This window comes from Apodemus sylvaticus, chromosome 20, assembly GCF_947179515.1.
Source record: "Apodemus sylvaticus chromosome 20, mApoSyl1.1, whole genome shotgun sequence".
Taxonomy (NCBI): domain Eukaryota; kingdom Metazoa; phylum Chordata; class Mammalia; order Rodentia; family Muridae; genus Apodemus; species Apodemus sylvaticus.
This window is the reverse complement of record NC_067491.1, coordinates 51,762,630-51,787,427: the sequence shown is the minus strand read 5'-3', so window position 1 is coordinate 51,787,427 and position 24,798 is coordinate 51,762,630. Positions and strand designations below refer to the sequence as shown.

Below are 24,798 nucleotides of genomic sequence, written 5' to 3'. Positions count from 1 at the left end.
GAGAACTAGGAAAAAGAAAAAAAAAAGAGCTACAGAGTTCAGGATTCTTACACAGGGAGTCACGAATTAGAAAGGGGTCTTCCCAAGACGTCCCGGCCATGACAAATGGGCATTTTAAGGGGAAGAGAATCAAGATCCTATTACTAAAAAGCGACTACTGGAGAACTCAGGGGCTGAGGAAGCTGTGAGGCGCCTGCAAGCCAATGCCCTGGGGCTGCACCATTCTCAATGCTTGCTGGACTTCTGGGCTGTCCTGCTCCCATTACACTGCATGGAGAAGACATCACAAAGCCATGCAGTGACCAGGCCACTGCAGAGCCACCACTGCACTCACTGCTATCAGCAATACATCAAAGCCCCAAAGTCCAGCGACAAGGACGCAAGACTTTCTAAGCTTCTCAATATAAAACTAGCTGCTTGTCAAGAGGAAATGTTTTGAGGACGCCAATACAATTTTTGAGAGGTGCCTAAGTTTAGGTTTAGAGCACTCTGCCAATATCTGAAACTCAAGACTTGCAACATCTGCCAGTTAAGCCCAGTGACGCTGGGCTCCAACCAGCACCATCAGGACTTCCCGAGGCCCATTTGGAAATGACCTATGTTCTGAAAACTTGTATTTGGTGCTCTGGTCATCACTGTTTCCCATGCCAACATTCACACACACACACACACACACACACACACAACATGGGGCAATCTAACATTCAGCCTCAAAAACATGTTCTGAAACAGACTCTAGATGAATCAAAACTTCAGGGTGATCCCTTTAGCCACACTTAAATGAAGCCTCTGGCATTTAGTGAACATTAAGACTGTCTTGTAGATCACAGAAACATAATGTTAAAGGTCACATTGCCTCTGGCCGCTAGAATATCAAACAGAATTTTCTTCACTGTGATGCAAAGACTCAAAACACATGTAGCAAAGTCTCACTCGAATACAAGACTCAAAATATCCCTGCAGCACATATTCCAAGCCATTTCCTAATATGCAAACAGGTTTTTAAAAACAGGAAGATATTGGCACTATTCCTATTTCCTGCAGATGCTAATAGCATTTTATTCCTGTGCAGCAGTTCCAATTTAATGTGTTACTACAGCATGTTCCTATAGTTATTTGTATTAAGTCATTTGTGTTTGGGCTTTTCTTGTTGTAGAATAAATAAATGTTGAATTTTGAGTATTTTTAAGTCTGAAAAGTACAACAATCTCCCAGCAAGAGGGGGCTGTCCTTGAACAAGTACCTCACCTAACCACATATAAAGAACGCTGCTGTTAAGACTGTCTTTGATACCAAAACGCAAAGGGGAAGTCCTAGGTGGTAATGCGTCCATATCAACCCAATGGTCTTGAAGTTCCTCACAGAACCCAGAAAAGCTGCTAAGAAAGAAAAGGGCTGGGCTCACTCTGAGTTTAAGCAAACTAGCTCTGCTTGTATCATGATGTGAGCTGAGCTTTCACCAGATTTTGCACCACTGATAAAAACAGACACTTCCTATAATCAACCACCTTTTCACACTGAGAAGCACCCTGATAATTTTCAAATATACAAATTAACAGTGTGACTAAGGTTTTCTACTAAATATACCCTTAACAAAAGTCAAGTCTGCCAGATAATTTTTACTTTTATTAATATAGCACAGAACACTGTCAGTACCACAATCTCCATCCCAGAGGTGAATCCAGAGTAGAGGGACCAGCAGTCACCTATTCCCAAGCTACCCCCTCTTTGAGCAACCTTGTCCTTGGTGTCCACAGAACCAGACACTGACAGTAGAGGTCAGCTTCCACGGAAGCAGCATCCACAGTTTCCATAGTCTCCATGGTCACAGGAACGGTAGCCGGCTGTCAGCTGACCTACCCCTGCCGGGTCTGAAGGGAAATCTGTTGTTGGGGACAGCTCTTCCTGGCAAGAGGCAGTGAGGTCCTGGAAGTGGGTCAACAGGATCAAAGCGTGGTCTGAGTGGGCGGAACTGGCTAGGAGGCTCCCCGGGCCTTGGGATGAGTGAGGTGACTGGGTCCCCAACACTAGGCAATATCGGCCTCTCATCATATTCACCACCAATGATTCCTGGAGGAAGCAGCGAGGTGGGAAGGTAGGCCCTGGGGTAGACGGGGATGGGACAAAATGGGATAGGGTGGGCTGACGGCAGGAACACTGCATGCCGCATCCTCTGAGCCTCTCTTCTTTGTATGTGCTTCTGTCTATACAACTGTAGAAAAGCCAGGGGAGACAAGACACGGTGAGTAGGTCACGCCAAGCTGCTTCACCTCCTAAGTTCTTCTGGGCTTGTCTTTCTCACACTCTATGCAAACAGGGCAGACATAACAGAATGGCTGCCAGCTTCTACCTCATGAAGAGCCCTGAATCCAGACGCAGTGCCAGGTGAGTTCTGATCTTTAAGTACTTTGCTACAGAGTGACTGCCTAATCTGAGGTATCGAGAAGCCCAAAACAGGGAAAACTCAGGGGCATATATTTTTAAGAATGAAACCTAGCACTCTGTGGCTAACACAGGTTCAGGTGAGCCTTTCTAGGCATGCAGTCTAAGGACTGTTGAAAACATCGTGCTGTAAGGAACATTCAGGTACCTCAGGCCACTTCCTGTTTTTCATCTCTAGTGGATTTCAATTTAAAGCATACACAAGTGGCTATTTTAAAGGGCAGGACATAGACTCAAGAGCAATACTATACATTCTACAAGCAGCTGAGGGCTTTCATTCAGCTATTTTTTTTCTTCAGTCCTTCATCCCAAAGAGTTTTCCTCGGGCCTATTTTTATAGTCACATTCTGCAAATAAAACCCTGTATCTTATTCTTTTCACAATGTGGCATGCTAACTGATTTAGATTACCCAAACACAACACGATTTTTATGAAATACAAAAACCTTGTTATATTTCAATGAAAAATGTATTGGCTTCTCTTTGAAAGCACAGACTAAGTCTAAAATTAAAGACATTTTCATTACCAATATTTAACAATAAATTTAACTTTGACTTTTATCATATCACACTAAAAAAGAAACCTTTCAATCTTGACTAGTTATTTGAGTCATAAACATTTGTCTTCATATTTAAAAATACGTACTTCTTTCCAATCTGTGTCAGGACCTCTGACAGTACCATCTGAGAAAGTAAAACAAAATGTAAATTATTACAAGCCACTTTGTGCATCCAACACCCAACAGTGCAGACATGGGGCATCTGCATGCATACACTGCACATCATTACCTCTCCACACAGCCAAGCTCTGGGCTCGGCCTGATGAAAGGCAGTGACTCCTCAGGACACTGGGCAGCACGTGGCTTCTGCCCCAGGCTCATGAGGATGTGCCAGCTGCTTCTAAGCCATGCCTTGAGCTACACTGGCCTAACAGCATCTCTTAGCTATCTGTATAGCCCACATTCATCCCTGAAGTCACACTGAGCAGACTTTCTTCTATAGTAGGTTATATACTTTCTGCCCACCAAGAATATGAGTACACAAAGAACTACTATATGTAAACTTAAGTGATCAAATAAGGAAAAAATTCAATCAACTTCAAATCTAGTTTAGGAAAAGGCTGGCCATGTCTTCTCTACAAGCCATTAACTAGCTTTGAAGTTAATGAAAGTTCTAGCCTGGTGGTCCTCAACCTGTGGGTCATGACCCCTTTGGGCGTTGAACACTTTTACAAGGGCCCCCTAAGACCATGGGAAAACACAAATATTTATACTATGACTCATAACTGTGGTACAGTGACAGTTATAAAGTAGCAACGAAAATAATTTTATGGTGGTAGGGTCACCATAACATGAGGACTGTAGGATTAGGAAGGTGGAGAACCACTGTCCTAGCCCCATACAATTTTCACACAAAAAAGCTTACTAAGGAACTGTGACCCACAATTAGAAATGAACCAGACCAAAGGCAAGTAAATGCACAGATGAAGGGGCCTTTGCTCCCCTTGTATGATTTTATACTATAGCCTGCTTCTTCTTGTCAGCTGTTCCATGTATGTTGATCACTGGGTCTTTTTTTTTAACTACTTGTCTGTAAGATACGCAGGCTAACTTAAGAACTAGAGCAACCCTCCTGCCTCAGCTTCCCACATGCTGGGATTACAGGCATACAGCATTCCTGGTTGATGCAAAGCTGGAGATGGACCCAGAGCTCCACATATGCTAGGCAGGCACTCTACCCACGGAGCTACGCCTGTCTTTTCTTTCTAACTGTGACTTTCTCTCTGTACCACACTTGTTACCCACCATCACAAACACCTTACATTTGGGATATAAGGACAAAAAGGAAGGATCAAGGTCATTCACACTTCTTAAAGAACTTAACTGCCCAATTTGAAGACTAACATGACTCCATGATATTCTATTAAAGGGGGGGGGGGCTCTACCCAGCAGATGTCCACAGCTCAGGTAGCATGTTAATAGCACACACATTTTCACTACAATGTCTTTGACAGTACACACACAGACAGCACGAGCAGCACAGTGACACACAGCTCACTCCCATTTCTACTGTAGTTCTGTTGCTCTCTGCATGTTTTATAAACAGACCCATCAAGTCAATTTCATGACCCACCCTACAGCTGAAACACCAGCTTCAAAGATACCAGAATGCCAGCACCAGCAGAGAGAGGCTCACAGCCAGGCTCTTCTGGCCTTGATCTGGAAATTGTGGTGCGCAAGGTCCAGCATCGCATCACTGCTGCAGTGACCACCCAGTCACCACTGTGACCACCATAAGCAGCACACTGAGGGTGACACTGGTCCCAAGGCAGTGGGTAGCAGGTCATTTAAGTCAGAAACCTAAAATGCTCTGTGGCCTTCTATTTTATATCCTGACATAGTAGTTTATTAGGACTAAAGGGTTGGATTGCAGAAAGTATGAAAAGTGCACAGACAGGATTTGTGGCACAGGCTAGCATCCAGAAGACTAGAGCTTCTTTACTCTAAAGCTCCTCCTTAACAAGGTGCAGACCAGGCAAGGAGGAGGGGGTGGAGGGTGGTTGTTATGAGATGTGGACAGTCAGAGGGTGGACTGGGAGGGGGATAAAATCTGGAGTGTAAAAAAAAAAAAGATTAAATAAATATTAAAAAAAAAAAGAAAGAAAAGAAAAAAAAAAGAAAACAACCCAAGCTGTAGACCAAAACAGTAAGGGAAAAACCTATACTTAAAACCTTTCACCAGCCGAGCCATGGCAACCACGACAAAGAGCCTTTTGTCCTCCCACCAACACGTCATCATGTAAATCACCTCGAAAATCCCGCAGATACAAACACCTCCACAGCAGTGGGTCATTTGATGCAATGAGGAGGTCGTGACAGACTGCAGACAGAGCCAGGACGGAATGAACATCCAAAAGTCGGAAGATGCGGAGCTTCAGCTCCAGGGGAAGGACGACCAGCCCAAACACGTCTGGAAGGTTCAGCACTAGATGGGAAAAGCAGCGACAGGAGTTACTGAGTAAAGGGCATCACCGAAAGCTGTCCCCGCTTCTCTCTGAGCAGGGGACAGGTTGACCATCTCTGTAACTGTACTGCTAACCACTACCACCGACTCACTTGACTCACTCCATCACACTCTGGACTTCAGCACGGCACTTCTGAGAAGCAGCACGAGCCAGACTCTGACAGGGATGCTCCTTATGCAGGTCACCCCGCCAAAGCAAACACACACACACGCGCGCGCGCGCACATGACTAAGTGCCTCACTATGACACAAAGGAGAGAAAGCTGACTTATAAGAAATCTTCTGGGCTGGAGAGAAGGCTCAGCGGTCAAGAACACTGACTGCTCTTCCAAAGGTCCTGAGTTCAAACCCCAGCAACCACATGGTGGCTTACAACCATCCGTAATGAGATCTGACGCCCTCTTCTGGGGTGTCTGAAGACAGCTACAGTGTACTTACATATAATAATAAATAAATCTTTAAAAAAAAAAAAAGAGAGAGATCTTCTGAAAAAAAATATAAAGCTTGCTGACTCAGCATCACCAATGTAAAGCTGTCTGGGTGCCCAGTAACCGTCGCTTCCCAACAATGGAAACGGCAAAGCTGGGCGAAGGCTCGGCAGTGAGCGCACCCAGTGCCGCCCGTGCAGAGCACACAGGCACGCAGTTAGGCTGCTTCCCTGCACCCCATGGTGAACCACCACCAGCTGTAGCCCCATCTTCAGGGTCCCCGCTGCCCTCTTCTGATCTCTGCAACACTGCCAGCACACACGAAACACACATGCCTACAACAAGTTACTCACACACAGTGTGGGCCGCTTTGGTTTTTTTTTTTTTTTTAATTTAAAAAAAACTGTGAGCCAATTATGACTTAGCAGATAAAGGTGCCTGCCCTTAAGGCTGACCTGAGCTCAATTCTCTAGGACCATATAATGCAAAAAAAAGAACCAATTCTTGAGAAGTTGTCCGCTAACCTCCACACACATGTCCTCCATAGTGACCCAGATGCACATGTGAACGCAGGTTCACATATATATATACATGCACATACACACACACACACACACACACATATATATATATATATATATATACACACACACACACACACTCACTCATACACAAAATAAATAAATACAATAAGAAATTTAAGGAAAACATTCATTTCACATGCTATATATACTTTTGTTTACTGATCTAACCTATTATTGGCCAGAAAATGAGAATACAAAACTGAAGGTGATCCTTCCCTTCAAGTCACAACCTTACATTGAAATCATGTCAACCATTACCCATTATGGTACAGCGTAAACACTGCCTGGAAACCGGCGGGGCAGGGCAGCTGGGCCAGAAGGATCACAAACACAAGGCAAAGCCTGGGCTACAGAACAAGCCAGATGCTTCCCTGGGCTACACATGAGAGGACTGTCTCTAAAGAAACAGTGAAAACCAGTTCCTGGTAAATGTACAAAGAAAAGGGGGTAGTGCTTAAGGACTACACTGCAGGGATCTAACAGCAGAATTTCAGTAGAAGGGAGAGAGACAAGGCAGGTCTCAGAGTCAGTGGGAAGTGAGCTCTGACCGCTCTTCCAGTCACTCAACAGTAACAACTCACACCCCTCACCTTGTCGTGTGAAAGCCAGAAGAGGGTACACCAGCTGGTCTTTGAAGAGACGAGAGAGCTTCTTAAGATCTTTGTACACTTTGGCTGCACTTTCCCCTAGAGTGTTTTTACAAAGTAGAAGTCAAAACCAAATAGAAAAACCTGGAGTGGCATCTGTCTTCCAGTTCTGCTAAACAAAATCCAAGTGTTAAATATTCATGAGTAACTAACTCCTACACAGGAAGGGAAATCAAAATCCTTAAAAGGAGGCGTGGTGCACGACTGGCAAAAGTCAGTCTCAGGTGTAAAGATTTATGTCAAACTAATAAGAAATAAATACTGCTTAGAGGCTGCAAAGAAAGCCCGAGGGGTCTGTACACACTACCAAGATTCACCAACTCACTAACAGTCTGTTCTGGGCACTATGCGGTGTAGAAATGTTCTTATGCAGCATGAAGTCCAAGAAAGGGACAGTACCTATCTCACAGCAAACACATATCTAAGCAGTGTTGCGCAGCTCTCCAACTCTCTCACATCAGCAGTTTCCTCCAAGAGAAACCGTAAGAGAAAGGTACCACTTTACCCTTTCTAAAGACATGATAGAGTATCCTCAGTCCCAGGAGTGATGAGGCCTGAAGGGTACAAACCTAACTGTGCCTGATCCAAAATACTCATTTTTTCCAAGTATCCACAATCACGGAATAGCTGGTTTATGCCATCTTAACATGGGCTACAGTAACTTTAGGAAAGGGAACCCCCTGAGAACATGCCCCCATCAGACTGGCCTGTGGTGATTTTCCTGACTGAAGAGGGGCCCAGCCCACCATGGGTGCCAGCCTGGGGCTGAAGGAACACACTATGGAACAAGCGAGTAAGCAGCATTCCTCTCTGGGCTCTGCACCAATTCTTGCCTGTCCAGGTTACAACCTGGAGTTCCTACCCTCACTTCCTCGATGATGGATTACAAGCTGTAAAGTGAAATCAGCACTGAGTCAAGTATGTCTGCCCCGGAGCCCAGCTGTCCTACTGCAGCCGGCCGGCCCTGATGATTCCAACACAGCTGCAGCACGAGCAAAATAATCTTAAAACCAAATAGAGCGTGATGAGATGGTGAAGGACATCGCATACTCATCAAAATGATAATTCAGTTTTTAACATCTATGCCCAAAGACAAATGTTGCCAAGATTATGAAAGGAAACACTACTACAGCTTAAATCATATATTAACTCTTACACACTAACAGGGAGACTTCAATACCCACACTTACCAATAGACAATTTAGCTAGACAAAAAACAGATAGAAAAATGCTGGTGTTAACAAATGTTATGAACCAAAGAGACCTAACATATTTACAGAACATTTCACCCAAACACAAAAAAATATACCTTCTTCTCAGGACCTCATGAACTTTCTGCAAACTTTACCTCATACACAAAGCAAGTCTCAATAGACACAAGAAAACTGAAATAACTCCCTGCCATGAATCAGAACACCATGAATTAGTGATAACAACAGAAACAACAGAAAGCTTACACACTCATGGAAACTGAACAACTCTCCACTGAATGAAATATGGGTCAAGACAGAATGAAAAAAGAAAGTAATGACTTTCTAGAATTCATTTAAAAAAAAAAAAGTTGGAGATCTCATAATAACAATCTAACAGCTCACCTGAAAAGTCTAGAAAAAGCAAGCACACCCAAAGGATTCTTTAAGAAAATCAACAAGAAAAAACAAACTCTTATCCAAATAACTAAGTGAGACAGAATATCCAAAGTAATAAAATCAGAAACAAGAAGGTGAACATAACAGACACTGAGGAATTCCAAAGAATTATAAGGACACACTTTAAAAAATCCTGTGTTCTATCAAATTGGAAAATCTAAAAGAAATGGACAGTTTTCTCCACAGGTACCACTTGCCAAAGTTAAGTCAAGATCAGATAAACAATAATCCCCAGTGACATAGAAGCAGTCAAAAGTCTTCCAATCAAAAAAGACCAACTCCACATCTGACGGAGGACTAACATCCAAAATATATAAAGAACCCAAGAAACTAGATATCACAAAACTAAACAATCTAATTTTAAAATGGGGCAGAGGCATCCAGGCACTGACACATACCTTTAATCCCAGTACTCAGGAGGCAGAGGCAGATGGATCTCTGAGTTCAAAGCCAGCCTGCTCTAAAAAGAGAATTCCAGGACAGCCAGGACTACATGACTCAACAACAACAAAAGTTAACTAACTAACTAATTAATTAATATTGCAGTACAGATCTAAATGGAGGATTCTTATTAAAGAAATCTCAAATGGCTGTGAACCACTTAAAGAAGTGTCCAGCACTCTTAACCATCAGGGAAATGCAAGTCAAACTACTTTGAGATTCCATCTTAGACCTGTAGAATGGCTAAGATCAGTAACACTAGTGACAGCTTACTAGTGTGGAGCAAGGACAACACTCCTCCACGGCTGGTGGGAGCACAAACTTACACAGCCACTATGGAAATCAATATGGCAGTTCCTCAGAAAACTATCGATCTACCTCAAGATCCAGCTACATCACTCTTGGGCATCTACCCAAAGGATATTCCATCCTACCGCACAGACACTTGCTCAGCTGTGCTCATTATAGATTTATTCATAAGAGCCAGAAATTGGAAATAACCTAGATATTTCTCTTCCAAAAAATAGATAAATAAAATGTGGGATGTGCTCACTCCAGCAGCACATACACTAAAACTGGAACACTGCAGAGAGTAACATGGCCCCAGTGCAAGGGTGACAGCCAAATTTGGGAAACATTCCATATTTTGGAAAATTGGGAATACTTCTAACTCAAAACTCAGCTATACCCAGTGGATTCCCAGTAGAGGGATAAGGACACCAATCCATTCACAAAACATTCTACCCAAAATGTGCCCTGCTTATAAGATGTACAGGGACATAGACAGAGCAGAGACAGAGGGAAAGGCCAGCCAATGACTGCCAAACTGAGATTGGCAAGAGCGTCTCTGACCCGACTAATGGATGCTGTTACGCTTTCAGAGTCCCGGCAAAGCTGTCCTCTGAGAGGCTCCACTCAGCAGCCCCTGGAAATAGATGCAGAAACCCACAGCCAACATTAGATGGAGCTTATGGAAGAGTTAGGATAAGGATTGAGCTACATCCCCAAGCCCTAAACATCTGAATTCTTAGAGGTAACATTGATTTGGAATTTGCTTTAGTCTATTTAGAAATGATCAGGTTTTGTTTTTCAGTGAACCTCTCAAAGCTTCTTTCCAAAAGTTAAGTTGGAGTTACATCACCTGGTTCCACTCCACAAACATAGGATCCGGGCTGCAACTGCACTGACTTCACATTTTTAATCCCACCGTTGATTTTTATTGTAGCTGTAAATAAACAAAGGGAAGATGACAAAGCGACCCATCACTTCCGGAATCGATTCCCTTTTAGTGCAGGCCATTTCCTTGCCTCCTATCCTATGGATACATTATTCCAAACGAACTGCTCGGAGCCCATTCTTCGCTAAAGTGCAGTCAGAAGGCTAACCCTGCCCTGAGGTAATGAGCCTCGAACACTGCCCTGTAAAGACTACAGTAAGTATCCTCATACACAATCCACTCAGTCTCACCAACAGCAGCGCATCAGTAACCGACAGATCTGCAACAAGGTCAGTAAGAGGCAGGCGAGCACAAAAGACCATTATTTCTAATGAAGTCACTAAAACACTATACATTTTCTTAAATCCTTGGCAATGGCCAATCCTTGTTCATTAACAGGATCCTGCTAGTTTTCACAGCACCAATGCTTTCTAGACCCAAAAGGCTAATATTCTTGACATCACCAGAGGGTTCCATTTTAGTTTTGCATACAAAGGCGTACTTCATCTCAGCTTATGAAAGAGCTAGTGACAGGCTCCTGCACATGTGCACCAAGCCATGCCCTGGGTGAAGGAAAGATTTAAGGACACTGTTCCTTTTCAGAGACTTGAGCCTGGAATAACCAGTTACTGTGAGAGTCTGCAAGGCAGCACCGATCTGCAAATAATTAAAGCACAAAATACCATAAATTAAGAAATCACCAAAATCCTCAGTGAAGAGAGGGTGGTACAGGCATGTCTATATGCATTCTATAGGCAGTATAGGTATCTTTATATGAAACTGAGGCAAAACTCGCCACCTCACATTTGCTATTACTGTTTGGTAACTTCCATCTTCCCAGGTGTGATGTGATAAATCAGGACGACTAGACAGAAACAGAAACCGCTGCTGCTCTAGGCACAAAATACCAAAAGTACAAGCTATCCAAGCTAACGGTGAGGACTAACAGAGGCACTACTCAGCCTTCACGCTGTCAGTCACATCCGGACAAGCATGCAGTATCACAGGCTGAGTGCTCAAATAGTTAAGGGAATTGGGCAGTTAAAAGGAAATGGGGGAGAGGGGGGAATTACATGAGAGAACCAAAAATTATCTTCTAATTTTATAATCAAAACTGCAATGTTAGTGATTAAAATAAATTTTAGTAGAAAACTTTTCTCTAACACTGGACTTCAATAAACAACATCATCTCAACCAAACAAGCAGCTGAAGGACCCAGTGAAAACCCAACCCAAGGCAGCAAAGCAAGACAATCTGTTACACAGACATTACGGTCCGCCTCAACTCACTAGCTTAAGTATCTGAAAAAGATAACCTCAAAAACTAAACAGTGTTAGCCCAGTGCGGTAGTACACACCCACAATCCCAGAATGTGAGACAGAAGGGTCAGAAGTTCAAAGCCAGCTTCAGCTACATAAAGAATCTGAGGTCAATTTGGGCTATACAGACCCAATTTCAAAAACTTAAAACAAAAGATCAGAATGAAATGTAAGATCCTGGTCACCCAAATGGATCTCCTACTGTGAGATCCTGAGAACATTCCAGAACCAATGGTGGTTGGTTGGAAAGGACCTGTGACATCACCACTAACATGAAATCCAGAGATGTACCACCACGTCAGTGAAGCTTCCTTTTAGGAAAGAGGAAAGCAGAGAGCTTACTCAGAGAACGTCTGTGAGGAAGGACAGCTAAATTATGTATGCTAGGGCTGTACGATCTCAGCAGCTTCAGAGACACCAACTTCCTAGCCACAGGTTAAGATTTAAAGAAGTAAATAAAAAGAGACATTCATAAACATGCACACACACACAAAAACACTTCTAAGTTTCTACACAGTAAACTCATTTCATGTCTATGACCACAGCTCTCACAGAACAAAGTGCTCCAAGAATCACAAATAAGGGCTGAGGCTGGAGAAGTGGCTCAGCAGTTAGTTACAGGCGCTGGCTGTGCTAGTATTACAGAGGAGCCTAGTTCAATTCCCAGCACCCACGTGGCAGCTAACAGCATCTATAACGCCAATTCCAGGGATCTGACACCTCTTCTGGCTTCCACAGGCACTACGTGCATGTGATGACACACAGACATACATGCAGGTAAAACCCTCAAAACATAAAATAAAAGCAAACATTTAAGGTGGCTACCCCAAGAGTGAAGGATGCTGTCCTAAACCGACATCCTCTCACTTTAAATCTTTCAGGCATGTCACCAGTGGTATAGTAATGAAGTTGTGAACGACTGACTCGGCCAGCCACTCAAGTGGCTATAGAATGTTTAAAAAGAAACTACTTAATTCATACGGCAGCAACCATGACTGCTCCGCTCCATTACCTACCATTTATAATGACTAGGTTTCCCAAAGGCACACAGGTGAGTGCAGCGCAGCCGCCCTCACACAGGGGATGTGTGTACTGCAGCTTGTACACGCCGCTTGACTTCCACCCCTCAGGCATTGATGAGGCTTTTGTTTCAGTCCCCTGAAGAATGGAAGGAAAGGAAAGATAAGAAAGATGCTGTGCTGAAAACCCTGAAACTCAGCAACACCCCTAACTTATGGTGCAGTGTACCCCCCCCTCTCGCCCTTGAGCTGCTGACAGGGCTCAGCAGGTAAAGCGCTTGTCACAGAAGCCCGATGCCCAAGGTTGAGCCTTGAAACCCACAGAAAGGTGAAGGCAGAAAACCAGCTCCACAGAACTCTGCTGACTGCCACACATGCTCAATGGCATGCACATCACACACATTGTAAAACGATGCATAGCGCCCTTAACACAAAATTCACATCATTAATACTGCGACGAAAGGAAGATAATATTTTTCTCACAATTTTTGTTTTAATAGATAAAATGACATCATAGAAATAGGGCTTAATTTTTCTAAGACGCACGTTCTCTACCTAGCAGAGACATACATACATGCCATTATTCAAGACCGCAGGGTGAACAGCACTTCTTTCACACAGCCCTGTTTCAGAAAAGTTATTTTCTAACAGTTTGTCCACATTTCTGTCACTGCATATTTGCTGTGCTCTGTCAGTTCACACTGTTATTTGACTGCTCCTTTGTGCTCGTCTGTGAACTCTGAGAAATCTGTGCCTGTGTTCATGGTGTGCCCAGGCACACGACAATCCTGGGTTACCCTTCATCGCTGTATTCCGTCAGATGGCCACAGGGACCGTGTGCAGGCTGGCAGTACAGGGGAGCGGCCAGAGTCTGCAAGAAGCTCAGCTCCAGCCCGAGCTCGCTAACTCAGAGTCTATGCTCCAACATGGACTCCTCGGCTCTACTCTAGCTGGCCCTGCACTCGGGATGTGCAAATGTCTCTAACTGGCCCTGCACTCGGGATGTGCAAATGTCTATAGCTGGCCCTGCACTCGGGATGTGCAAATGTCTCTAACTGGCCCTGCACTCAGAATGTGCAAATGTCTATAGCTGGCCCTGCACTCGGGCTGTGCAAATGTCTCTAACCGGCCCTGCACTCGGGCTGTGCAAATGTCTCTAACTGGCCCTGCACTCGGGCTGTGCAAATGTCTCTCCCAGAACTTAAACAATTTACTATAATGATCTAAACTCTTGTCTACTCCTAGACTAACAGTAAAGTGAAACAAAGACCTAAGACCGGGAACAAAAACAAGTCACTGCGTTAGTAGATGCTTAACAAACCCACGCTGAATGAAGATAAGCAACCACAGCACAAACCTATGAACAGGAAACATTAGTTAGCCAGCATTTAGTCACACTCAGTCCATACCGCCACCACTTTATCTGAGTATTATAGTATATAAACCTTATGTCTTTTTTGTTGTTATTGTTTTTGTTTTTGACTAGTTGCTGTTATCTCTGTAATACTAAATGCTAACAAGGGAAATGATGGAAAAAGAAGGAATACTGGAAAGGGCACATTTACTGAGTACCTATGACAACTCCTCACTGCGTCTGACATTTTATACTCAAGAACCAATCACATTTAGTAAAGGAATATAGACTACCACAATGCCCTTGTGACTGAGGTACCCAGTGAGACATGACTTAGTTAGGTCTTTACTGCTATGAACAGACAGCATAACCAAGGCAACTCTTACAAGGACAGCATTTAACTGTGGCTGGCTCAGAGATTCAGAGGTTCAGTCCATTATCATCATTAAGGCAAGAGCATGGCAGCTTCCAGGCAGGCATGGCGCAGGAGGGGCCAAGAGCTCTACATCTTCATTTGAAGGCCGCTAAGATTAGACTGGCTCCCTTGTGGTTAAGTGGAAGGTCTCATTGCCCATCCCCACAGTGATACACTTCCTCCAACGAGGTCACACCTCCTAACAGTGCTCCTCCTTGGGCTAAGCATATTCAAATCAGCACACCTCATAAGGTATTTGGGTTGGACTCACCTGCGGTAGGTAGCCCGACTCGAGCATAAGGAGATGCACCAGCACTATCAAGGCATCACTGACGTTGGAGCAGCCGGCTGCCTGAAACAGGGTCTCTAGAGAATGCGGTACCTGCCCCTCCTCTGTTTCATTGCAGAGCATTGGTTCCAATGGATGGAAACCAGAAGCCTCCTCCATACTCATGGCATTCTGAATGGACTCAGCTCCAACACTTTGACTAGGCCCTTCCTAAGGAGGATGACAATAAGAGATTCATTAATTTTACAGAAGACATTCTATATCCTCAACTGAGGAGGGATTGGTGCTCAAAACAAAAGCCAGCGTGAGGGTCAGAATAGGGAGCTCTTATAAATAAATTAAACTGCAACCTACACCTCCATCCCAAGCCCCATACCTCCACACACTAAATCGACAGTACTCTAAACGTGTCGCGCCCACAGCTCCAACTGCTACCATGCCCGGACATCTCTAAAGCTGTGCCTCCCGTGCCACAGGGACTTCAGACCCAGTTCTGTGTCTCCTGACCTCCGGGAACAGCACTGTCTCAGAGAGCCTGCCTCCCGACTTGTCTCATAGACACCAGGTACTCCTGCCGGTTCCCCAGAAATTAAGAATTCAATCACATCCTATGTCCCAGTTTAAAACTTGGGATTTCCTCAAAACAGGCAATACTGTTTCCCACAACTGTACCTTAAGACTGTGTCCCTGAATGTTCTTAGAGAAAAAGTTGGTACAGAGTCAAGCAGAGAAACACTACATGCTATGCCTGCCTAATCTAACTCTCTACAGCCACAGGATCTGGTAGTAACCTTATAAAAGCTCTGAGAGTTCTAAAAGTAGTAGTCATTGTTCATTTAACCAAAATGCATTTGTCTTCTTCCTCACACTTAGTATCTTTGTTACACTTACTACAAATTCATAAAACAAGTTCTTCAGAGACAGATGGTAGAGTGCAGGCCTAGAAAATTAAGTCCAGAAAATGTAGGCATACAAGGCCCATCCATCATCCCATCCCCTGACTCATCATCTGGTTACTTTCTACCAACCCTTTCCTGCCACTGCAGAATTCCCGCTTCTTCAACAGACCCACAGGATGCCACCCACAGCCTTTATATTGCACCTTACCACACTGTATTGCTATTTTTCAATTCAAACATCTGCATCTTTCCATGACTGCAAGTTTATGTAAAGTACAAGACTACACAAGTTGTCCCTTTTGTAAAAAGAACACAGTACCTGCCACATGGTACACATTCAGGAAAGGCTTGTGACCAACTGCTAAAGGATGACATACTACAATTTCCTAGTTTTCTTTTCCAGCTGTCCCCATGGTATAGCAGTCACATATCCTCATGTAACTTAAGCAGAGAAGAGGACAATACCTTTTTATAGATAGTATAATTTTTAACTCAAACAAATAATATAACCAGTCAAGATAACCAGTTTATACAACTTTGAAATGAACCAGATCCTCAGATTCACCATTAAGGCTTTTCCATATAAAATAGGCTTTAGTAAAGCTAAGTTGCTACATTGATTTTATCCAGAAAAAAATTGTTTTCTAGTTCGTGCTCAACTCTTAATATGAAGTAATTTTTTCTTTTTAGGATTGTATTTCCAAAAGAATCAGAGCGCAGGAGAATTTGAAGTTATATAGTATAAGACAAGGTTGGAGGGCTGGTATAGAGCCACAGCTGACATGTTTTCTTTCAAAATCAGTAGAGCTAAAGCCTAACAGCGGTAGAAAGATCAAACTTGTTCATCGAACTCTAGGAGCCACAGTGACACAGACCTATAATTCTACTGGGAGCTGAGGTTGAAGAATTTTAGAGTTCAAGGTCAGTCTGAGCCAAATGACAAGACCCTGTTTCAAAAAGAAAAGAAAAAGAATAAAGAAAAACAAATTGAAATGTAAAAGGCTACCTAAAAGATGTTACTACTCAGCACAGCATAGCTGTCCCGGAGGCTCTGCCAGAGCCTGACCAATACAGATGCTCACAGCCAAACACCCAGACTAAGCTTAGGGACCCCAGTGGAGGAGTCAGGGGAGGCGTGAAGGAGCTGAAAGGGTTTGCAGCCCCATAAGAACAACAACAAGATCAACCAACCAGACCCAACAAAACTCCCAGGGACTAAACCACCAGCCAAAGAGTCCACATGGGGGGCCCATAGCTCTGGCTGTACATGTAGCAGAGGATGGCCTTGTGGGCATCACTGGAAGAGGAGCCCCTTGGTCCTGAGGAGGTGGGATGACCCAGGAGAGGGGAACGCAAGGGCCCTGAGGCAGGAGTGGATGGGTGAGTGGGAGAGCACCCTCACAGAGGCAGGGGGGAGGGGAGGGGAGGGGAGGGGATGGGGGTTATAGAGGGAAAACTGGAAAGGGGGATAACATTTGAAATATCAATAAATAAAATAACCAATAAAAAATTTAAAAAATAAAAAAATATGCTATTGCTCAAAACATTCCTATGCTTTTCTTTGCACAAACAAATGACCATATTAAAAGCAATATATCAAGCCTAAATTATGACAATAACCTCCTCACTTATCCCTGTTATCCCTACTTCTGCCACTTACTACTTAGCCAGTAGCATGGGACAAAATGTGTAATTTTTAAAAAAGCATTACCTTAAGCTGCTAACTGCATCCCCGCTGTGGGCTTATCAAACCGTATTCCTAAGTCCAAGAAGTCCTGGTGCCCTCTGATAGGAGTGCTTATCATCTTCCACGTGTGAGGACAGAAAAGAGCTGCCCATCACGTCTGTGTAGTCTTGCCACAGGCCACTTACAAAATGAAAACAGCTGGCTGAACTGCACTCCAGCCTGCTAGGTCTGATACAGGTTCCCCCCGCTGTCAGTAACACTAGCTCCCGAGAGCAGTGAAATAAAACTATTTACTTACAAAATAAAATTGCTCTCTTCTGGTTCTGAATCTTGCCCATCCATTTATTTTCCTTTTCCACAGCTCCCTTTTATACTGAACTAGCAGATCATATAGATTCAAAGACCCCAAGCATTGTTTATGACTTCAAGCTCAGTCACCTCACCAGGGTTTCATAGTCACCCCGTAAAAACCTTACAAGACAAACGGTATGGTCTTAGAACTGCTCTTAGAACTGGAATCACTACCTTGAGGGTCTAGTAACTTCTCAAAAGTTTCCAAAGAAAAACTAACAAGGTATTTCACCACTGTAGAACTCTATCTTACGAGAGGATTTTTAGAACACTCCGAAGTAAAGATCGGCCCCTCTCTCCAGGTTTATCTCTGAAAGGGCCTGTCAGTAAAAGCAGACTCACAATAAAGTTTAAGTATGCAGTCACATGTCCTTATTCGTCCTACACATTGCTCTAGGAAGCAGAAACACACAAGAGATACAAGAATGATTTAAAACACAAATTAAAATTACTTACTGTAGGTGGAAATTATTTTAACAATTTATGAATCTATTAAGTATTTTAATAGCCACATATTCAGAATATCTGCCTATTCTTATGTCATGGATCAATGTTTAAAGCTTACAAAAGAAATTAAATTGGGGTGATAAGAATATATACATAAAGACAGTTAGGAATGGTATATGTTGTCAGTATTAGTTGTTTCGCTTGAGGCCAGCCTGGTCTACAAAGCAAGTTCCAGGGTAGCCAAGGCTATTATACAGAGAAACCTCTCAAAAATCCTAAAACAAATAAAATAAGAATCGTTTCACACAAAGTAAAGATCAAATAATTAGGGGCCGGAGAGTTGGCTCACTGGAAAGAGCACTCACTGGCTGTTCTTGTAAAAGTCCTGAGTTCAATTCCCAGCAACCACATGGAGGCTCACAATCATTTATAATGGGATCTGATGCCCTATGACATGCAGACGCAGAGGAAGAAAGAACTCCCTCTTTATAAATAATAAATCTTAATAATAATAATGATAAGGAACTTACAGAGTAACAAAGATCACCAATAAATGTATAAATGGCTGAGCTACAATTAGCAAGGACCCTGGAATACAGACAGCACAAACTGGAAGAGGTGCAAGAGCACCAGGCCATGTCACCACTGGTTACAAGGTCAGCAGGTTGTGCACCTGTGTGAGTATGCAAATGGAAGAATGGGAGCGATCAGGAATCTGTACTAACTAGAGACATCACTGACAGGAAAAGAAGAGAAAGGGACCCTGGAGAGGTACGCTGGGACACCTTTCAGAAAGCCTGGGCACCGGACAATAAGGGATTTTCTCCTCTATGAAACAACACGGTTAGAATAGAAAAATTAATGTCAAAAGAGCCAAGCCTCTCAGACACAGAACTACTACAGAGCAAGAGAATGTCATAATGATGCGGGAAGCAGACAGCCTGAAGAAGAGAGTGAAGAACAGACAGGCAGCCTGTGGTTCAAGAAGTCAGCAGGCACAGGAGGCCAGTGATCCACTGAGGGGCAGAACAGGAACTCCTGTAAGGGGGACTATGCAAGTCAGAGTGCCAGCACCTCATTAGTGCAGACATTTCACAGTTAAAAAGGAAATGTTCAAGCCGGGCAGTGGTGGGCACGCCTTTAACCCCAACACTTGGGAGGCAGAGGCTGGCCGATCTCTGAGTTTAGGCCAGCCTGGTCTACAGAGTGAGTAGCAGAGGGAATAGCCAATACTACACAGAGAAACCCTGTCTCGACAATGTAAACCAAACCAAAAATGTTCATAAAACGCACAGTCTACAGTTTACTGATACTAATCACCCTGATGGGTGTAGAAGTCCTCTGAAGTATCAATATACCTCATCAATTACTCTACCCCATGTCTTTAATACCCACCATACTGTCATCAGTCCAGGCATCAAACTGGGTGGCCTGTCCTTGGGACAAATCACTCCTTTGTTCGTCTGGGATGTTAGCCTGACTTGAGGTGGCAGCCAAAGAAGGTTGGTCATTATCCTGGAGTGAGGAATGCTCTGAATCTGTAGATGAAGGTAAGTTAGGTGCCGGCATGTCATCTTCAAGAACCAAACATATCAAGTCCCCAGAAACAATCCCATATGAAGCCAAGGTCTCTTCCTCTCCAGTGAGGGCATCCTTGTTGTTCAATGTAATTGCAAATCGGGTATCAGAACTGCCAAGAAAGACGGATGAGCATAGTAAGAGCTACCTACCAATATTCCAAAGAATACATTTGGAATACATTAAAGTACATGCTGTGTACCCAAAAGCTCTATGTAATATAAAAAGAAAGAAAGAAAGACAAAAAGAAGGAGACAAAATTACTTGTTCCTCTCATCAAATGCCTGGGTCATAGACTTCTAACTAAAACTTTAATTGCCAAGGAAATATACTTATTAACCTACATTTTTTATCAATTCTAAAGCATACACTTTTCAGTAGTTCAAAATCTCTGAACTAGAGGAGCTTCTTAATCTTAACACATCAGTTTAATCCACAGTTTTCTGCTTGTACTTTAAACTCTCGTGTGAGGCTTGTGCATCAAATGCTTTAGCCAACCCCCCAACCCAGTTCATTTTCCTTAGACACATCCATTTTTTTTCTTACCGATGAAAGAGACATTATTAGAGTTAAAACTATTCCTACTCTTCACAAAATAAGCTCCTCTGCTGCTGCTTGTAAAATGTTCTGATCACGCCAGCTGCCCATGAAAACACCATATCGACTGTGGCAGAAGAGGGAAAACTCCCCATGCAAACAATTCGTTCTGCAGACAGGATAAGGAACAGTCTGTTTAACTGAAAGGCCAGTTTTCCCTCCCACTTTTCTGAAATGTTTTCCAAGGTTCTATTTTCTGTAATTTCTGGGATTGGAGAATTTCACCAAAAATAATGCAATTCTCGAAGCTTCAAACTTATAAAAATAAATCTATTTTATACCAATCTTCAATTTGCTTAGGAAAAAATAGTCTTTAAGAATAACAAATGTCACATGAACCCATTTTAAAGCTTCCCTTTTGCTCCCCAAATGAACAAAATTTCAGAGGAATGAGCTAGCTTACTTTCACAAGCTGAGGCTTAAATTACATCCAACTAACCAAACCTCAACTGTGAAAACAACATGCAAGAGAAACTAACCTGAGCTCTTGGGTTTCAAACCCTTCCAAAACTGCCCTGCTTAACTGAAAAGGAATACAATGTGTAAATACCTTAAATTTTAAATTCTCCAAGTGTGAGGAGGAGTAATTGTTATCAGCATATAAAACACTCAGTTTTACACTAATAAATAACATGTGGGTAGATTACCATTATATGGAAATATAATATGATATATATATATACATATATATGTATATATATATAACATATGTCAATATATTTAATTCTTTTAATATGAAAAAGGGCTCTTTTTTTTTTTAATGTTTTGGCTAACATTTTATTAGACAGAGTCTCACTATGTAACACTGGCTGCTCAGGAACTGGCTAAGTAGACCAGGCTGAACTTGAACTGAAAGAGAGACACTTACCACTTCCTCCTGAGCGCTAGAATAAAGGACTAGCTCGGCTCACTTAATGGGGAGATGGAGGGTGGGGGGAAGGGGATGGGTCTCACTTTGCTTATTCCCTACAAATAAAGTGAAAGGGCTTACTTAAAATGCCAATTCGGGGAAAGGGTTTTTTTTTTTTTTCCTTTTGAAATTTTTCCTTTTAAAAGCCCCCAGAAGCCCATCTTTTGATTTTTTTTTTTTTCTTCAGTACTTCAAATTTCTAGCTCAGCACACAGTTGTCTCTCCAGGTCTGGAAACTATCTTCTACAGAAACACAGAAACTTCATCTGCAACCCCGTAAATTAGTAATAGAACCTAATCCTTTTTCATTTTGCCATGAAACTGAAAGCTCTCTGGGGTCATGCCTCCATTTTAGAGAAAAAGCAACATCCTCACCCAAAAAGTGCCCACTGACCCGAAGCATGCGTGCTTCCTAAAACCTTACAGTGAGAAAGTTACAGTCAGGTGCAGTCTGGCACTCGCACGCGCTCAGCTGTTTTCAAAGTTTACTGTAGCCTTAGGCAGTGGCACAAAAGACAGCGACCTAGGGCGTCAAGAGGTTTGTCATTTCAGGCAAGATGCTTTCCCGATTTAGCCACTGAAATATCCCAAACTCAAGCTACGGGGAGTCTACCCGATCCTGGGAGATTTAACGCAAGCCAAGCTTCCCGAGTTTCCTTCCCGCCCTCGGGGCCGCAATCCCGGAAGTGACCACTCACCGGGGAGGTCCGCGGCACCCGGGGGAGGCTGGGCCATGGTCTCCCGGAGCCGGACCCGGGCGAGCACCCAGCAGCCGAGCGTCACAGTCACGGGCGTCCCGCGCAGCTACGCCCCGCAGGCCCCGGGCCCCACGTGACCGCCCGACACGCGCCACCCACCCCAACCCCCGAGCCCCACGACCGCGACGCCGCTCACCTGAACCCCAAAGCGGGCAACAGGACCTGGCTGAGGTGCGCGCGCAGCTGCCCGAGCGTCGGCTCCGACTCCGGCACCTCGAGCGGCTGGGTCCGCTTCTGAAGCCGCACGCGCAGCTTCATGGCGAGGGCACCGCAAGCCCGGGTCGGACAAACCGAAAGCAAGTCGCTCCGGGGCCTACGCTCCCGAGGGATCCCAGCGCTCGCCGCTCTCTCTCTCTCTGACTACGCCCCCTAGAGCCTTCCGCTCCGGCGGAGTGCTGAGCGCCTGCGCTTCCCTATCGGTGGTTCGGTGGTTCGGTGGTTCGGCGCGCGACGGCGACAGCGCCCCCTGGGGGCGAGGCGCGCACGGCGCAGGCGCTGAGTTTGCTTCGGCGCACTTGAGTCTGCGGGCTATGATCCCCTGTGTGCTTCCCGCTGGTGTGAGCGAGTTTGTTCCCTCCATCCCAGCTAGCAGGATCTTTAATTCTGGAAGGAATGCTGCCGGCAGTGTGAAGACAATGACAGACTGCCCCAACCTGATGGCACTGGTTTTGCCTGCCCAGAAATGAACTACTCTATCCCTGTCATTAGAGCGCTCAGACCTGCCTGAGAAATAATTTACACACGTTCCCTATGATGACTAAAGAAAGTTAATGTGGAGCCAGGGATCCCTTAAGGGCTGTTGAATGCCTGGGCGATACCAGAGGTGAGATACATAGGATAATGGCTGTGAGTTAAGCCTTTGCGTCTTTAAAACTCACTATCACTATGGGAAATTACTATATAGCAAGAAGGAAAGAAACAACTGAGGAAAGTAAAACAGATTTCCTGCCCAGCTTGCATCTCATGGTTACCTATCTAATTACCTCATTAGACACCTTTCTAATGCCCAATTTAAAACGCCATTTTAATCCTTAATCCCCCTTCCCTGTGGAATATTGTTTAAAGCTGCCTTCCTTCTGCTAAGAGAATAAACTCATTTAGTATACATTTAAATTGAGCCTAAGTCTTTGGTTTCTCCCAATGGATTTGAAGGCCACGGCAGTATAGCTCTTCACTTGCCAAGGTAGATCTTGATGAGCCAGACTGCCTCCATCTCAGGCTTCAAAGCCATCTGATAGTAAAGACGAACTAGGTTCATCCCTGCTTATGATTACATTTCTGTTCCTCAAGGATCTGGCTAGGTCCCACCTGTAGCCTTAACTACACATGGCTCTGTAGTGCCCCCTGCCTTTATTACAAAAGGTTATTATGACCACCCGTTGTTATGACGAGCCTGTCGCAATCAGCTTGTTATGATTACATTGTTATAACCACCTTGCAGCCATGTCTTTGTTTCCAGAGGTTGTTATGACCAGCTAGGTATGCTCACGTTCTGCTTCAGTAATTCATGCCTATTCACCTGCCAAATCCTCATCCGGAAACCCCCTACTCCTGAACTATTAAAACCGTACCTTGCCTATGTCCGGCCCATGTACACAAACCAAGAAAGGCTTGCGTTAATTAATTCAGCCATGAAGATTTGGGTTTGATGGTCTTTCTCCTCGAATCTCTGTGGGACTGATGTTTTCTTCTATGGGACTAACCTTTGCCACCTTTCTTCCTTGGCACTGCTCTTAGAAACTTGAAGTTAAAGCCAACTCCTTTACCTCCTTCATGTTAACACAAAATTTAAAGCAGCTTTTAAATACATACAGTGTATTAGTAATCCTCCAAAACTTACTAGCTTCATCAATAAACATTTGTTGCCCTATAGATTGTGTAGGTTGGGAACTTGGGTGTGGGGTGGTTAGGTGATTCTGTCTCAGGGTTTCCGCCAGAGCTGCCCGAAGACTTAACTACACATATCATCAGCCTATTGGCCAGAGTTTTGCACAGATTTTTTTTCAAGAGATCTGCTTGAATGTCCACATAACATGATAGTTGGATTCCCTGAGAGTCAGCGAGCCGAGCATTAACCAAGACAGAGACTGTGAGGTCTTTTATGACATAGCCTTAGAAGTTACATATTTGTCTTTTTTTTTTTTTTTTTTTTTTGCTAAAAGTCAACATTTTAGTATAAGAATATCAAACCAAAAGCATGAATCCTGATAAATCAGATCACTCTTGGTTTGAGACTGGTTATAATAGAAAACCAATTTTTATGAAAGAGGATATTCTTGAGCTGGGCAAAGAGTCTGAGGAATGTTCTAGAATACATCAGAACCCACTGGAAAGTTGTGAGGGAGTCTCCAGTATCGGGGTCTTTAGTTCTAAACAGTGGAAATTGTTTAGAACAGTTTTAAACATAATATATGGACCAGTGGATTCCAGGAAGGATTGGAGAAAACTCATAACTATACCGAAGACCTGTCCTGATTAGGAATGCATACATATATCAAAGTTGGGACTAGAGGAAATTGCTGTCATCACTGCTAGGGAAGACTGGAGAGTGGCTGACCCTGTCTCTGCTACCTTCAGATACCTAGTGGGTTTTGCTATGTCCTGCACCAAAAAATGAGAAGCTTCCAAAAGACTGGCTTCTTACCTTACTTCCCAATGAAGGGCTTATAGGGGTGCAATCTGACTAAAGAAGTTTGGACCCCATAGCTGAGTCCTAACTCCTTCTTCAGGAACACATTAGAATTT

At 43.7% G+C, this 24,798-nt stretch overlaps 1 protein-coding gene and 1 non-coding gene across 5 annotated transcripts; one reads left to right on the top strand and one right to left on the bottom strand.

Moving 5' to 3' along the window:
• Positions 1 to 1,606: 1,606 nt before the first annotated feature.
• On the bottom strand, positions 1,607 to 22,399 carry Fbxo7 (F-box protein 7). Of its 4 annotated transcripts, none has more exons than XM_052165569.1 (9): positions 22,190 to 22,399; positions 19,606 to 19,900; positions 14,809 to 15,036; positions 12,766 to 12,907; positions 10,356 to 10,439; positions 7,068 to 7,163; positions 5,250 to 5,426; positions 3,088 to 3,125; positions 1,607 to 2,212 (listed from the first exon to the last, which is right to left on the bottom strand). In XM_052165569.1, the coding sequence occupies exons 1-9, from the start codon at positions 22,309 to 22,311 to the stop codon at positions 1,826 to 1,828; spliced, it is 1,569 nt and encodes a 522-aa protein (XP_052021529.1). In that variant the 5' UTR covers positions 22,312 to 22,399; the 3' UTR covers positions 1,607 to 1,825. The 4 variants fall into 4 exon arrangements, with proteins under 4 accessions (XP_052021529.1, XP_052021530.1, XP_052021531.1 ...); XM_052165570.1 differs by lacking the exon at positions 22,190 to 22,399 and adding an exon at positions 21,994 to 22,114 and having other exon boundaries at positions 19,606 to 19,748; XM_052165571.1 differs by lacking the exon at positions 22,190 to 22,399 and adding an exon at positions 21,994 to 22,104.
• LOC127671380 (U6 spliceosomal RNA) lies at positions 9,760 to 9,863 on the top strand. The gene has a single exon (XR_007974741.1). It is a non-coding gene; the product is annotated as a U6 spliceosomal RNA (small nuclear RNA).
• Positions 22,400 to 24,798: the final 2,399 nt, after the last annotated feature.

Excerpts from the sequence above, each read along its gene's own strand:
- Fbxo7 (XM_052165569.1), bottom strand. The coding sequence starts at position 22,311 with ATGAAGCTGCGCGTGCGGCTTCAGAAGCGGACCCAGCCGCTCGAGGTG. Across the intron at positions 5,427-7,067 it reads TCTGGCTTTCACACGACAAG|TGCTGAACCTTCCAGACGTG; the intron begins GTGAGGGGTGTG and ends TTTCCCATCTAG. Across the intron at positions 3,126-5,249 it reads GTATCTGCGGGATTTTCGAG|ATGGTACTGTCAGAGGTCCT; the intron begins GTGATTTACATG and ends TTACTTTCTCAG.